This window comes from Podarcis cretensis (genome assembly GCF_951804945.1).
Source record: "Podarcis cretensis genome assembly, chromosome: 1".
Lineage (NCBI taxonomy): Eukaryota > Metazoa > Chordata > Lepidosauria > Squamata > Lacertidae > Podarcis > Podarcis cretensis.
Genome location: NC_137170.1, coordinates 13,045,221 through 13,060,839, shown reverse-complemented (window position 1 = coordinate 13,060,839; position 15,619 = coordinate 13,045,221). Strand labels below are relative to the sequence as shown.

The following is a 15,619-nucleotide window of genomic DNA, read 5'->3' as shown; positions in this document are numbered from 1 at the left end:
GACAAGGATTCAGCCGGTATCTCCCAGAAAGCAAAGACTTAAATCTAGTTCTCTGTAGTTTTATCGAAAGGGTTGGGAACCTCTGGCTTGTAGGCCAATTTCAGCCCACCAGGGGGTCCATGAGGTTGAAAGTCGTTCTGCAGGCTCCCTTCTTTAGACTTCGTTTGGCTTCACTTGCCTGTTCCCAACTCCCATCTGCTCCAGCCAGCATGGCCAAGAGCCATGGATGATGGAAGTGCCCTGGGCGGGTCCCCAGTTCCCCATTCCTTCCATTATTCTTGCCTCTCTCTTTCCCCTTCGTTGGCTAGACAACCTGTGTAGACTTAGCTTCTTGAGACAGGGAGCCACAGTGTGTGTTTTGAAGTTACCCGGTAAACTAGGAGTGGACACAAGATAGAACAAGAGCTACTTGGAGATCACTGGGATGTTCGAAGTAGACGGACAAGCGTTTCTGAATCCTAACAATTGCAACCACAAAACTCCTTTTTGCAACTTTATTAGGCTACTAAGGTAAAGAAAGGTTAGGAACATAGGAGGCTGCCTTGGACCAAGTCAAAACATTGGTCCATCTTCCTCAGTGTTGTGTACACTGAATGGCAGCATCTCTCTCAGCTTTCAGGCAAGGGGTCTCTCCTGAGTATGGCACAGATTGGACCTGGGACTTTTATGCATAAAGCCCCTAACCCGGAGCTAACTCCTGTGTGAAAGGACTGTGAGCTCAGTTTAGTTCAATGATTCCCAGCTCGGAATATGCTCAGAGGACCCTGTTTTTTAATTGTAACACAACACATCTTTTTGCATCTAGCTCTGGTTAGTACGTTTTGGGTAACCAAAACAAACTAAAACAAAGTAGACCCGACAAGCCTGAAGTCTTTAAAGCCTTGCTTGTAAAGCATTGCACGCATTGGTATCTTGGCAGATTAACAGAATGCTTTCTTTCTGCTTCCAGATGACAATATGGATTACGTCGATAGCGAGCGACGACCGCACTTCCCTCAGTTCTCTTACTCGGCCAGCGGAACGGCTTAGTGTTTCATTTATCCATTCACAGGAACCAATCAGACTGCATTTTGGGGACTTATAATTTCGACGGACACTAGAGATCTCTCTACGATACATGATTTGCAAACTATGTTTGTACTACAGTTTAGTTGAATTTGTAGAAAGCCTCACAGGTTGTGTATTTAAAACAATCCTGATGCATTTTTGAATCGGAATCTCTGAAGCAATTTTGAGGAAGGAAGACAAAGGATCCACTCATAGAGCGCAATTAAAAATGTAAGAAAAAGGCTTTTTCTTCTGAAAAACGACCTTTTTTGGTTTTTAAGAATATGCACCAAAACTGTTTTCTTTCTAGCAGTTTCAGATTTTCCATTATTATTTGGTTTCGGGGTTTTTTTGTGGAAAACTTTATTAAAAAGTTAAAAAAGAAGAAGTTTAAGGTTTTCAACCTAGCAGCAGCAGCAGCAGTGACCATTTGAGAAAACCTCTTTTTTTAATTTATTGCATACCATTTCATTATGTAAGTAGTGAACCTGCACTCTGAATAATTAGATATATTTAGGATGAGAGACAGATTTAGGTAGTGCAATACAAGCAACAATGCAAAAATAGCCGGAACAAACTCTGGAGATAACAATAGGTTCAGCCGCTATTTGGACAGAAATGAAACAAAAAAATGTCAGCAAAGTTAAGATACTAATTATAGGAATGGCACTAACGGCCTCAATGAGGTAAAATCAGAACCGATAGTTATGCTACCACGCCTTCTTAAAAGACAGTACATAGTTACATATCAAATGGAGCTGTATGGAACTTTATCCATATTTTGCAGTGCACTGGGGGGTAGTCTACTAAAGGCAGTGAGTTAATTATTCCATCTGAGTGTATTTATCTAGGTTTAATCTTGCTGAATACCAACAGATATCCACGGGCATTTTCTCTTGCCATGGGCCACGTTGAAACCAGCAGAAGTCGTACAAGGGTCTTTCTGCACTCATCTTCCCAGACTATATTCTCATCCCAGTTTCCTACTAGTGCCTTGGAGAAATGAGCCAGTTTTACCAACTTCAACTGGGGAAAAACACCCAAACCCAAACGCTTCTTAGTTGCAGAATTGACCAGCAGAGAGAGGGGTGGGCAGGCATGCCTGTATATTAAATGACAAAAGGAAAGGGGGGGGGGAATGCCGACAGCAACCGCACAATATTCTTAAGCGACGAAACACCTTGCCAAACGAGTTGACAAGTCAAATTTCAGGCACCGAAGCCATAGCTTTGTTCGTATATTTATAAAAGGCAGTTCTAAAAATGGGGACGTGAAATGCACGTTGATATTACTACATCCATGTGTTCCGTCACTCGCTTCAGTGTACATTTTTAATGATTATTTTTAGGGGGGTGGGGAGGAAAGCTCAGTGGCAACACCAGCACTTGGATCCAGGGGTGGGGAATGTGTGGCCCTTTGGAGCACTGCTGTGCTCGCTCTCGGGGGCCGATGAGCATTGCGATCCAACAACATCCATGCGTCTGCAAGTTCCCCGTCCCTGGTGAGGAGGAAGCTCTGCCTTTTGCAGTTGCGGATGAGTGTGAAAAAAGAAAAATTGGGTGAAACTTCACACGTTTGAAAAGCGAGCTCTCTCTTCCCCCATGCCCTGCCCTTTATTATCACTTCGTTTTGCATTTTCACAGAAGCCACCTCATTTTGAATCTGCCGGACGTTTGTAACTAAATTGTCTCTTTGCCTTTTGACACGGGCCAGGATTTCTGAACGCTCGCTTGTGCTGCGAATGAGTTTATTCAGTTGTGGCTTTATGTTCTTTTTAGATATGCTTTTGTTTCTGTTCTCTTATCTGTGCAAAAAAGTTGATTGAATATACTGCAGTTCCTTAACACCTTTTTTTTTTTTTTAATTTGAAAGGGAATGTACCCTCAAGTTTTCCCTCTACATGAAATCCCATCATTTTGTGTGTTCTTTTTTGTTTGTTTTTTACAACATTCAACTCTAGTATTTTTACTTATGATATGAAAGTTTCCCTCAAAATACTTCAATAAAATGTGCTTTAACAAGTTAGCTCGGGCCTTGCCTTTGGTGGAACAATGCAGACTTTTGAAAGAGCAAAACTCGATGCACCTTTTTCTCTCTGCCTGCTGTGAAATGGATTGGGGAGAGCCTTGCTAAAGGCTGAATTATCAGCCTGCTATAAGAAGGTGGGGCACACAAGCTGTTGCCAAGAAACTACAGTGGTACCTCGGGTTAAGTACTTAATTTGTTCCGGAGGTCCGTACTTAATCTGAAACTGTTCTTAACCTGAAGCACCACTTTAGCTAATGGGGCCTCCTGCTGCTGCTGCGCCGCCGGAACACAATTTCTGTTCTCATCCTGAAGCAAAGTTCTTAACCTGAAGCACTATTTCTGGGTTAGTGGAGTCTGTAACCTGAAGCGTATGTAACCTGAAGCATATGTAACCCGAGGTACCACTGTACAGTAGAAAAAGGAGCAGACGGAGGTGTGTGTTTGATTTTACATTATAAGTAAAATATATATACCTGCCATAAAAGTCGGGGGGGGGGGAGGCGAGAGCTCGACCATAATGAGAACTTCATTTCCAGCAAATACAAAATGGGAAGTGTTTAAGGAGCGTCTCATTAGCAGGTCTTTGTCACAAAGATCCCACAACTGGGAGACTGATCAGGCTTGGTACAGAGATGCGCAAGAAGTCATGCTGCTGAGCTCAAGCGAGTGAGTGTGAAAGGAGGGAGGGAAGGGGGAAAGCAGGTCAGGGGAAACTGAAGTCTCTCCAAAGAAAAAGCTGCTACAAAGGGTTCACTTGTGCAATAAAATCTGGCTGAGAGCAGCATATAGGGTTTTTTAAACACACACGGCAAGCTTTCAGATCCAAAACCTGCTTTACAACAGTGGATTTTTACTACTTGGACATAAATGTGGCCACTCTAGCTTGAAATAAAGATACTCTGATAATTAACCAATCCCAAAATGCAGCCTGCTATAACTTGCTCTCTCTCAGCATTTTCTGTCTCGACAAAGAACAAAGGAACAGTGGGGTCACTCAGAGGAGAAGATGGTGAAATGCAAACAGGGGACACAGAAAGGGCGGAACTCCTCAATGCCTTCTTTGCCTCAGTCTTCTCCGATAAAGAAAACAATGCCCGACCTGAAGAATTTGGAGCAAATGATTCAGCAGAGGAAACACAGCCCAGAATAACTAAGGAGATAGTACAAGAATACTTGGCTAGTTTAGATGTATTCAAGTCTCCAGGGCCAGATGAACTGCATCCAAGAGTATTAAAAGAACTGGCAGATGTGATCTCAGAACCACTGGCAGTCATCTTTGAGAATTCCTGGAGAACAGGCGAAGTCCCGGCAGACTGGAGGAGGGCAAATGTTGTCCATATTTTCAAAAAGGGGAAAAGAGAGGACCCAAATAATTACCGCCCAGTCAGTCTGACATCAATACCAGGGAAGATTCTGGAGCAGATCATTAAGCAAACAGTCTGTGAGCACCTAGAAAGGAATGCTGTGATCACCAATAGTCAGCATGGATTTCTGAAAAATAAGTCATGCCAGACTAACCTGATCTCATTTTTTGACAGAATTACAACCCTGGTAGATGAAGGGAACACAGTGCATGTAGCCTACCTTGATTTCAGCAAGGCATTTGAGAAGGTGCCCCATGATATTCTTGTAAAGAAGCTGGTAAAATGCGGTCTTGACTATGCTACCACTCAGTGGATTTGTAACTGGCTGACTGACCGAACCCAAAGGGTGCTCATCAATGGTTCCTCTTCATCCTGGAGAAGAGTGACTTGTGGGGTGCCACAGGGTTCTGTCTTGGGCCTGGTCTTATTCAACATCTTTATCAACGACTTGGATGACGAACTCAAGGGCATCCTGATCAAATTTGCAGATGACACCAAACTGGGAGGGGTGGCTAACACCCCAGAGGACAGGATCACACTTCAAAACGACCTTGACAGATTAGAGAACTGGGCCAAAACAAACAAGATGAATTTTAACAGGGAGAAATGTAAAGTATTGCACTTGGGCAAAAAAAAATGAGAGGCACAAATACAAGATGGGTGACACCTGGCTTGAGAGCAGTACATGTGAAAAGGATCTAGGAGTCTTGGTTGACCACAAACTTGACATGAGCCAACAGTGTGACGCGGCAGCTTAAAAAGCCAATGCAATTCTGGGCTGCATCAATAGGAGTATAGCATCTAGATCAAGGGAAGTAATAGTGCCACTGTATTCTGCTCTGGTCAGACCTCACCTGGAGTACTGTGTCCAGTTCTGGGCACCACAGTTCAAGAAGGACACTGACAAACTGGAACGTGTCCAGAGGAGGGCAACCAAAATGGCCAAAGGCCTGGAAACGATGCCTTATGAGGAACGGCTAAGGGAGCTGGGCATGTTTAGCCTGGAGAAGAGGAGGTTAAGGGGTGATATGATAGCCATGTTCAAATATATAAAAGGATGTCACATGGAGGAGGGAGAAAGGTTGTTTTCTGCTGCTCCAGAGAAGCGGACACGGAGCAATGGTTCCAAACTACAAGAAAAAAGATTCCACCTAAACATTAGGAAGAACTTCCTGACAGTAAGAGCTGTTCGATAGTGGAATTTGCTGCCAAGGAGTGTGGTGGAGTCTCCTTATTTGGAGGTCTTTAAGCAGAGGCTTGACAACCATATGTCAGGAGTGCTCTGATGGTGTTTCCTGCTTGGCAGGGGGTTGGACTCGATGGCCCTTGTGGTCTCTTCCAACTCTATGATTCTATGACTTTTTCCTGATGGGTGTCCAATGTGAAACTGATCTTTAAAAGTTCAAAGTACCTAAAGTTTCCTACTTACCTGTTCCCTATGTAATGCAACTGGTGTCATGAACAACCACTTGGTATCATTTATGATATTAGTGACCACTTAGTCTAGTATCAGGAGAGTCTACAGGTTTGTGGTTGAGTCTCTTTGAAGGTTATGTGAGCCGGGTTGTTTCAGCTTTTCATGCATACCCAAAAACTCTTACTTGGAAGGAAGAGAGTTAAAATACAGTGGTGCCCCGCAAGACGAATGCCTCACAAGACGGAAAACCCGCTAGACGAAAGGGTTTTCCGTTTTGGAGGTGCTTCGCAAAACGAATTTCCTATGGGCGGGCTTCGCAAGACGAAAATGTCTTGCGAGTTCCTGCGGATTTTCCCCCCTCCCCCCCTTTTTCTAAGCCGCTCAGCCGCTTATCAGCTGATCCGCTCAGCCGCTTATCAGCTGATCCGCTCAGCCGCTTATCAGCTGATCCGCTCAGCCGCTTATCAGCTGTTCCGCTAAGCCCCTAAACCGCTAAGCCGCTAATAGTGCTAATCCGCTAATAGCACTAATCCACTAATGGGCTTGCTTCGCAAGACGAAAAAACCGCAAGACGAAGAGACTCGCAGAACGGATTCTTTTCGTCTTGCGAGGCACCACTGTAAGTCATATGAGTAGGTTTATAAAAATATATATAAAACAATTTAGATGGCTCATTTCTTTACTGCTAACAAAGTGTTATTTAAGAACTGGGGAGTAGAGACAAACAAACTGAATCTGGACAGTCTGTTTAGAAGTAGTATTGGATGCTGCAAACACGAGATGCTTAAATGATTCAAGCCACCGAAAAAGGAGGTTTTGTAGTGAATAGTTTGAATCAAATTCTGACCACATCAAAGTTTAGGGGCACGGGAAGATGCTTTATTCAGTCACATTACTGGCCCCTGTAGTTCACTTTTGTCTACACTGTGTGGCAACAGTTGTCCATTTGTCTCAGCCCTATCTAAAGAAGCAACGGATCAAACCAGACTCCGCATCTGAAGAATGAGCTCTCCCTCGAGTTTCAGCCTTCTATTACGTTGCTTTTCTAAGGAATTGAATAAAACTCTTCCACCTTATCAGAACAGATGCCAGCAAGGCTACCCAAATGCACGCTCCAAGAGAGATAATATAAAAAGTTTATTCTATTAAAATTAGTTATAGAAATATACACTATTTATAAAGCGGCACCACAATGTCACAGTAGCAAGACGGGAGGGTGGGGCGGGAATTGTCCGGCTATTTAAACAAACAAGTTCCTTTACAGATCCTGGAGATAATTATGTCCTTAAAACTTCGTCATTTCAAGCATTTTAGTCCTCAAACATGGAGCAGCCATTGCAAAGTATTCGCTCGCCAACGTCATTGGACCTAGAAGAAAGAAGGTAACAGGCAATTCAGTGCATCTTTCGGTTCTGTACAGTTTAGGAAGAGAACACCAACTCCACCTCTACCACATGCAAGGAAGTCGTGAGGCTGAATAAATTAAGCTGTGGGGGAAGCCGAAAAACCAAAGAATCACCTCGCTGGATTAAATCGAGGCCCACACCAGAATAACCTGTACACGCAGGATGTATTTAGCTACAGTGGGAAACTGCTTTAAGAGATGTAGGTGGGCAGGTGTAACCGTGAACAACTGCAACAAATTAAACAATGGCACAGTTCTCATGCAATGCTAAGCCATACAATGGCTAGGCATGGCTAAACAAAGTATGTGGATACTCATAGGAACATCATAAGCCTGCTTCACTCCTCCCCTGCTTAGTTCCAGGGAGATCAGCAACAGCAGGAACAGATAGTGTGTGTGTATTTGGAGGTGGGGGGAAATCATTCAAACTAATTCATGCTTACTCATGGTTCAATTTCATGTTGGCTGCAGGGGAGCTTCTTTATGTATATTCTTTTCCTCCCAAAGCAGCCCAGGCTGAGAAGCCTCCCTATTCGGCCCACGAGGCTGTTGATGCCAAAGCCAAGCCCATCTCTTGCCCTTTACCTGTGGGCCAGGTAAAGGCTTGCTGCCTGGCAGAAGTGGATTTTGCACACAGTGCTAATCAGCTGGTTGTCAGTGCTTGCAACGGCCTGTGCCTTTGCTCGCAAGTTTGATTTGCCACACTGTTAAAATAGCCTGGAAGGGCTGGGGACTTGGCTCACTGGTGGTTGGAAGTGTTTTTCCAGCCCCGCTCCAGGGCATGAGAAAATTTCTGATGCCAATATTTGCAGGGAGTTCTGCTAAGCTAGACTGCCTTTCCCTCTCCTCAATTTTCTTAATTACCTAGGTTCAAACTACAATCCAAGGTTCAAAGGCCACTGCATTTATGACACAATGGGCCAATGCTTCCTTACAGCTTTTGGCATATGTCCCACTCCAAACCAATTTTGCGGGGAATGCTATTACTAACCAGTTTGCTACATTCAGCATGCAGTGTGTCCCAAACCAACTGAGGGAAGTTTTAACTCATGCCTAGTCCGCACGGACACTTACTCTGTAACAGAACACAAGGAGCAAGCAACTACATGGCAACAGCTGCAGAGTTTACTGCAATTGTGGCATATGTGCCGATCGCACTGAGAGCAAGTTTCTTTGACGTCAACTGTTCTTACGCATGAGGAGCAGGCCGTGGAAACGCATTCCGGCAGAGCTGTGTAGAAACATACAGATTGTATGTTAGAATAGATTTCAGCATCAAGTGTCAGAAAAAGCACCCATTTCAGAAAGCAGATGGCAATCTTCAAGCCATCTACGTAGAATTGTAGAGTTGTAAGGGACCCTGAGGATCATCAAGTCCAAGGTTCTGCGATGCCAAAATCTAAACTAGATGGTACATATGGAATCCTATTGAGCTGCTCTGAAGGGAGGAATTGTGCCTGCTGTTCTTCACAGAAATGCCGCAGACCACCTGAATATGCCCTGTGAGCCTCAGTTTGCTCCCTACGCCACACAAATATCAAGGCTTACAGTTCCTCCCTTCAGAGAAGCCCAACTGGAGCAAGTCAATTGCTCTATACAGTGGTACCTCGGGTTAAGTACTTAATTCATTCCGGAGGTGCGTACTTAACCTGAAACTGTTCTTAACCTGAAGCACCACTTTAGCTAATGGGGCCTCCTGCTGCTGCCATGCCGCCGGAGCACGATTTCTGTTCTCATCCTGAAGCAAAGTTCTTAACCTGAGGTAATATTTCTGGGTTAGCGGAGTCTGTAACCTGAAGCGTATGTAACCCGAGGTACCACTGTACATGCATATCACAGTTACACCAAACTTAACATTGCAAACCAAGAGAAGAAAAGCAAACAGAAAAAGAATCCGCTGCACAGGTACTTGACAGCCGGCTATATTTACTTACCTGTTTCTCTTGCACAGGGCTGTAGAAGTTTTCCATCCTGCCCAATTAACATTTGTCCGCTGCAACTAAGCCGAGAGCAAGCTTCTGGTCTTGCAAGCAGCTCTGGAGACTGTGCTGCCACCGTGCTACCATTCCATGTGTTATCCATGTATGCCTGGGCACCCCTGAAGAGCAGCTGTTTCGTTTTCTCTGCAAAAAAGGACAAGGTGGGAATGGTAATGGAAAACTATCTCGAACTGGTTTCCCACTCCACTGAATATCATCTCCCCCAAGAAAGAAAGAAGTCTGCTGTATCAAATTATGACATGCTCTCCTACCCAGAAATGGGCTTCCATTTCAGAGGAAAGCAAAGAACAAAGCTGCCCATCTAGTTCAGCAAAGTTTATGGGAGTTTCCCAGACACCAAGGACTGAATCCAGAACCTGGCATGTTCTTAGATGTCACAGTCATGCGTGATGATAATCCAAGCAAGTAATAACTACCAGCAGTAAGGATCTTCTCCCAAATTTCTTAAAACATTTCCATCCCCTCCCCCAAAGCAATTCAGCAACAGTTTTTAGTTCTGTCAGGAGAGCATTGAGACTCTTGATCACAGGGTCGTAGGTTTGAGCCCAACATTCGGCAAAAGTGTCCTGCATTCTTCTTTGGCGGCCACTCGTAGCCAAGTAAGATTGTCTTCCAAAGCAGGGTTTTGGCAGTGAGTCCATAAGTGACTGTGGAGGCCAGTTGTGGATCCACACATTCTTCCACAGTGGGGACATAGGTTTCCGGGCGGGAGTTGATCATGGTGAGGGTTTGCAAAGTATGCCTTCCTCTTAGCACGTTTCTCCCTTTCATCCTGAGTTTGAGTGTCTTCAAAGCCCATGACACCTTTGGTTTTGACCTTTAAAGCTCTATGTGGCCTAGGACCCACGTACCTACGGGACCGCCTCTCCTGGTATGCCCCACGGAGGACCTTAAGGTCCACAAATGACAACATTTTTGAGGTCCCAAGTCACAAGGTGGTTAGGTTGGTCTTAACTAGGGCCAGGGCCTTTTCAGTACTGGCCCCAACTTGGTGGAATGCTCTGTCACAAGAGACTAGGGCCCTGCAGGACTTGACATCTTTCCGCAGGGCCTGCAAGACAGAGCTGTTCTGCCTGGCCTTTGGTTTGGACTCAGTCTGACCCTTATGTTTCCCTCCCCTTTGTGGTTTTGACTTTTAAAATGAGGCTGCGTTTTGAATTGCATTTTAACCTGTATTTTAAATTGTTCTATTTCTTTTTTCTTATTATGTTTTTACTGAAATTTTATTGGTGCTAGACACTCTGAGCACAGTTCTGGCCAGGGAGGGCAGGGTATTATTATTATTATTATTATTATTATTATTATCATTATTATTATTATTATTATTTAAAGGCTGTTCTCCAATTGGAGCACTTGCAGAGTCGTAAATTCAAGTCCAACACTGAGCAAAAGTGTCTTGCATTGCAGGGGACTTTAAAATTCTATGACCACATCATAGGAGGAAAGGAAGGCTGATTCTTTATGCTACCTACAGATCCCTTGCTAGGTTCCGAGAATGTGAAGTAGCTCACAACTTGCCCAGATGGCAACAACCCAAGTAACAGACCCTATTTTCCCAATACCGTATCCCCATCAGAGTTCAATCTCCCATTATGAGAACACCAGTCCACATTTCAGTCACTGCTCATTACTCACAGGATAAAGCACTGACCCCAGATTCCTCTCACACAGGAACAAAAACAAACATATGCAACTCATCTGCACTTTGTATTTTATCAACTTATTATACCACAAACTCTTACGACCACCAGTTGTTAATTAAAGTCAAGGGTTGTTTTTTTTTATGTCCAAGCAACAGCTTATGCAGTAATAAGAACCTGATTTCCCAACATGCATTGCATTCTTAGATTTAAACGTGTAATAGATATACCAGCTTTGACATTTAAAGGTTTTTATGTTGCACAGATCCCTGCAGCTGTGTTAGTTGTGGCACAAAGAACACTGTGGCAAAATTAGGGCATAGGAAATGCGGCGTAGGGTGAAAATGAGGGGCAGAGACAGAATATTTGTGTACAGGGAGGGCGGGAGGATATATGCACCTTCCACCAGATGCATGGCCATGCATTCATGTGCACAAAAGCAAAGCTGTGTGGTTTCACACACAAAAGCACACCAATGTGCGATGTAGATAAAGACGCATGAATAAACATACAAATAAAAAGAAAGTGAGTTACGATGGAGATCAAACCAAATTCATTAGCAAGGAGCTGGAAATCTTAAAATCACATTGCAGAATCTACCAGGAGAGATCACACTGCAGAATATAACCAGGATTAAAGTTAGAGAGTGCAGTGCAGGGTGGCTCTGCAGCAGGAGTCACCAACTTTGGGGTGACCTTGGGCACCACACACACACACACACACACACACACACTTGCAATCAAGTACACAACTTATTCTATTGGTTAAAATAGAATGCTCATTTCAAGCCTAACTTCAAAGTGGAGCGGCAACCACAGCTTTACGGAAATGTTTATTTCTATCCATTTCAATTTGCATGTGGTTTCCAAAGCAAGGGGAACTGGGCTGTCACAGCCTCCCCAGCAACTGCTTGTGCTTCCTTGACAGGTAAAAGAGAGAAAAAAATATATCTCTGCCCCTTTGCTGAGTAGTACAGTGGTGCCTCGCAAGACGAAATTAATCCGTTCCGTGAGGCTCTTCGTATAGCGGTTATTTCGTCTTGCGAAGCAAGCCCATTGACAGCTTAGTGGATTAGCGCTATTAGCGGTTTAGCGGCTTTTAGTGATCAGCTGTTAAGTGGCTTATCAGCGGATCAGCTGATAAGCGGATTAGCGGCTTAGGAAAAGGGGGGGGGGAAAGGGGGGGAAACCCGCAGGAACTCGCCAGACATTTTCGTCTTGTGAAGCAAGCCCATAGGGAAATTTGTTTTGCAAAGCGCCTCCAAAATGGAAAACCCTTTCGTCTAGCGTGTTTTCCGTCTTGCGAGGCGTTCGTCTTGCGGGGCACCACTGTACTTTAATCCTATTTCCCTCTTGTAAAAAGGCCCTGTTTTCAGAACCCGATTCAGCATCCACATAAGATGCAAGCAGCACAGTGCCCCCAAGGGAGGCTAGTGCTAGTGCCCCCAAGGGAGGATTTTGGGGTAGAAGTCCAGAGCAGTAAGGCAGCATAATCAGGAATCTTCCTCCCAAAACACAACAGAGCTGGTCTGCCATGTGTTTCATCACACGATGCCCATTCCTATCCTAAAGAGTCGAAGGCAGTTAAGAGAAGTCTGGAGTGTAAAAATCACTGAATTGTACCAGTTGCTGCATCAAGCAGTTGGTCCCTTACCTTTCCCGCCCCGACCTGGCCACAGTGATCCATGCGACGGTCACCTCCAGGCTTGACTACTGTAATTCGCTCTACACAGGGCTGCCCTTGAAGCTGTCCCAGAAACTTCAGCGGGTGCAGAATGCTGCAGTGAGGCTCCTCACGGGGTCTCTGACATGGGAGCATATTCACCCAGTGCTTTTCCAGCTGCACTGGTTCCCAGTGGAGTACAGGGTCAGGTTCAATGTACTGCTTTTGACCCTCGTACCTACAGGACCGCCTCTCCCTGTATGCCCTGCGGAGGACCTTAAGGTCCATAAATAGCAACACCCTAGAGGTCCCGGGCGCTAAGGAAGTTAGATTAGCCTCAACCAGAGCCAGGGCCTTTTCAACACTCACTCCGGCCTGGTGGAACGCTCTGTCTCATGAGACCAGGCCCCTGCAGGATCTGATTTCTTTCTGCAGGGCCTGTAAGACAGAGTTGTTCCGCCTGGCCTTTGGCTTGGAGTCAATTTGATTCCCTCCCACTCTTTTTCCTTTCTCCTCCTGTGATGAGGCTGCATTTTAATTGTTTTAATGTTGCATTTTAATCTTGTTTTTAAGTTGTATTCATTCAGCTCGTTTTATTATTGGTTGTTAGCTGCCCTGAGCCCGGCCTTGGCTGGGGAGGGCGGGTTATAAATAATTTATTATTATTATAATTATTATTATTATTATTATTATTATTATTATTATTATTATCATCATCATCATCATCATTATTACCACTAATTCCTGGGCATGTGCAGAGTCTCTCCTTTTGTAAGAAAAAGCAGGCAGGTTCGAGGTCAAGCACCTCTATGCTTAGACATGCTGGGAGGCAGGGCAAGGGGGGGTGTCTCCGCTTCAAGAGAGAACCCAGTGATCCCTGGACATGTGCAGAAATAAAGACCAGGCAGGCTTAGTTCGGCTGTGCGCTTAGCAGGGAAAGGCTGAGAGGTGCAGAGGAGAGGGAGGAAATCTCTTCAAACAACGCCCTCCAGGAAAGAACCACTGCCCCTGGGCATGTGCAGAGTGTTTTCCCTTCAGAGGAAACAAACACCAGACAGGCTTGAGCTGCGTGCTTAGCAAAGGCTGGGAGATGTGGAGACGGAGGACTCTCTTCACACAACTCCCCCTTCCAGATTCAAAGGGGCTTTTGCTCCATTCTGCTCCTTCCCCCATCCCACTGAAGCGTCCAGTTCTCGCGAGAGTATGAACTCAGTTCTCGCGAGAGTGAAACACTGGTCAAGCAACGGCGTCCTTGACCAAAGTTTCATCCTCGCGAGAACACGGCTCCGAGACCCTCCCTCGCGCCCAACCGCCGCCGCCGCCGCCTCCTCCTCACCGAAGACCTCGCGCCGGTAGCGCTCGCCCTGGACGCCCTGGCTCAGCTCCCTCAGCCTCACGCGGGTCTTCAGCTGCACCGGGGAAGAGTCCCCGAACGGGCAGGAGCGCTTCGGCATCTCCTTCCCCTCACGCCACGCGCCCAAGGAGACCAGCGGAAGCAAAAGACGACGCCTTGCTTTTTATGTAGCTGTCTGGGCCCTCCCGCGCGGGAAAATAGCGGCGGCGGCGACGCAAAACAAACTTCTTTCGGATCTCGCCGCCACGCACCCCGCCTGCTACAACGTCACGGGGCATGTCAGCCAATAAGGATGGACGCAGAGCGGCGTTGAAAGCATAGGTAGGCGGGGCAGTGGGCGTGATTTCTGGGAGTGTGGGCGGGGCTCGAAGCAGGGGCCCTCCTACCACAGGAACCGTAGCCCTGATGACGCCGCTAGGGGGTGGTGCCGAGGCTCTTCCGTGTAGGTAAGTCGTACTGCTGCTATATATATAATTTTGTAAACCGTTTTCTGGCTTTTCTAACAATCAAACGCTGAATGAATGCTTATGAAATAAAAATTTCTATTTCATTAATAAAATGAAAAATAAAATAAAAGTTTCTATCTCATTGGGCTTGGCTTGCTGCGTCGCTGATTTCGTGAGATGTTCAATTAATTAAAGGGCGCAGCTGCGCACAGCTGAGAAGAACCTCACCAAGGAGCTTGCTCTCCAAAATGTTGCAGCAATAAAGTAACTATTCCCAAACGCGGCTTCCTCCTTAAACCATCTTCTCCTGCACTTATCTCTTTGTGTGCTCATGAGCTCACACGGGCACAGAGTGGTTTCTAACTGCCCCTCCTTTCTTTCAAATTAAGAACCTAGATTGATGTTCCATTTGCAACCCCTTCTTGAACATGCATACCAGGGCAGGGGTAACTGGCCAGTAAATTGTACACCTTTGAAAACTATACAGAAACGCCAACTGGTGCAAGGCACAGTAGCTAAATCTGGAATTTCTGGGAGGGGCAAAGTTCTCCTCAGATCTGGCAGTCTTCATTTATTTTACAAATTTTGCTGGGCTTTTTTCTTATATCTTGGGGAACTCAGCAGGGAACACATGGGCCCAGTGGCATATTTCTTAGGAAACCGGGGGGGGGGGTGCGGGGTGAGACGGGACTTGAGGCTGGTGCTTTGCCTTCCTCTTGGAAAAGGTACTGACTGGTGAGCTTGAGGGGTGCGGGTAGCACAACATAACCAGGTATTGAGTCAGGTTGTTAGTCTTCACCTGCAAAGCATTCGCTATGATGGGCAGTGGAGGTGCGCCAGGTGGCAGCCACTTCACATTCTCTGGCATCCTGCTGCTCCTGAAGTTTCTGGAGTTCAATGGCTTTATTTTGCAGGAGCAGAATTATCATGGCAGGAACTTTAGAGCGCTGAGGACAGAATCCCCAGATATGCTGCTCTAATGATTGTAGGAGGATTGCGCCGCTCTGCCTTCCCATTATTTTTTGTCTTCCTAGATCCTCTTCCTCCGCTGTCTTCTTTTGGCTGTCTACCACAAACGCCAATCACTACTAACCTGATGGCAGACATTTTGACATTCTTAGTTTTCCAAATATGCCCTTGGGTTCTAAAAGGCTGGCGCCAAGATTATTTAATGAAACCAGCAACATGGAACATATATTTTACCAATGTTAACCACTGTTAACAGATCTCCCATCTGTTTAAGGTACAATTCAGGA

At 45.6% G+C, this 15,619-nt stretch overlaps 2 protein-coding genes and 1 long non-coding RNA gene across 4 annotated transcripts in view; 2 read left to right on the top strand and 1 right to left on the bottom strand.

The window, feature by feature from the left end:
- Positions 1-3,072, top strand: part of AKT1 (AKT serine/threonine kinase 1) — a 123,184-nt gene extending 120,112 nt beyond the window's left edge. The window contains exon 14 of the mRNA XM_079951285.1: positions 950-3,072. Within this exon, the coding sequence (XP_079807411.1) occupies positions 950-1,029 (80 nt within the window). The 3' untranslated portion in view covers positions 1,030-3,072. The remainder of the gene's footprint in view (positions 1-949) is intronic.
- A 3,641-nt stretch (positions 3,073-6,713) lies between these two features.
- SIVA1 (SIVA1 apoptosis inducing factor) lies at positions 6,714-14,156 on the bottom strand. Its single transcript, XM_079963393.1, has 4 exons — positions 13,900-14,156; positions 9,196-9,384; positions 8,336-8,492; positions 6,714-7,224 (listed from the first exon to the last, which is right to left on the bottom strand). The coding sequence occupies exons 1-4, from the start codon at positions 14,015-14,017 to the stop codon at positions 7,167-7,169; spliced, it is 522 nt and encodes a 173-aa protein (XP_079819519.1). The 5' UTR covers positions 14,018-14,156; the 3' UTR covers positions 6,714-7,166.
- Positions 14,118-15,619, top strand: part of LOC307208969 — a 380,739-nt gene continuing 379,237 nt past the window's right edge. For both annotated transcript variants that reach the window (XR_013835277.1, XR_013835278.1), the window contains exon 1: positions 14,118-14,238. This is a non-coding gene — a long non-coding RNA (uncharacterized lncRNA). The remainder of the gene's footprint in view (positions 14,239-15,619) is intronic.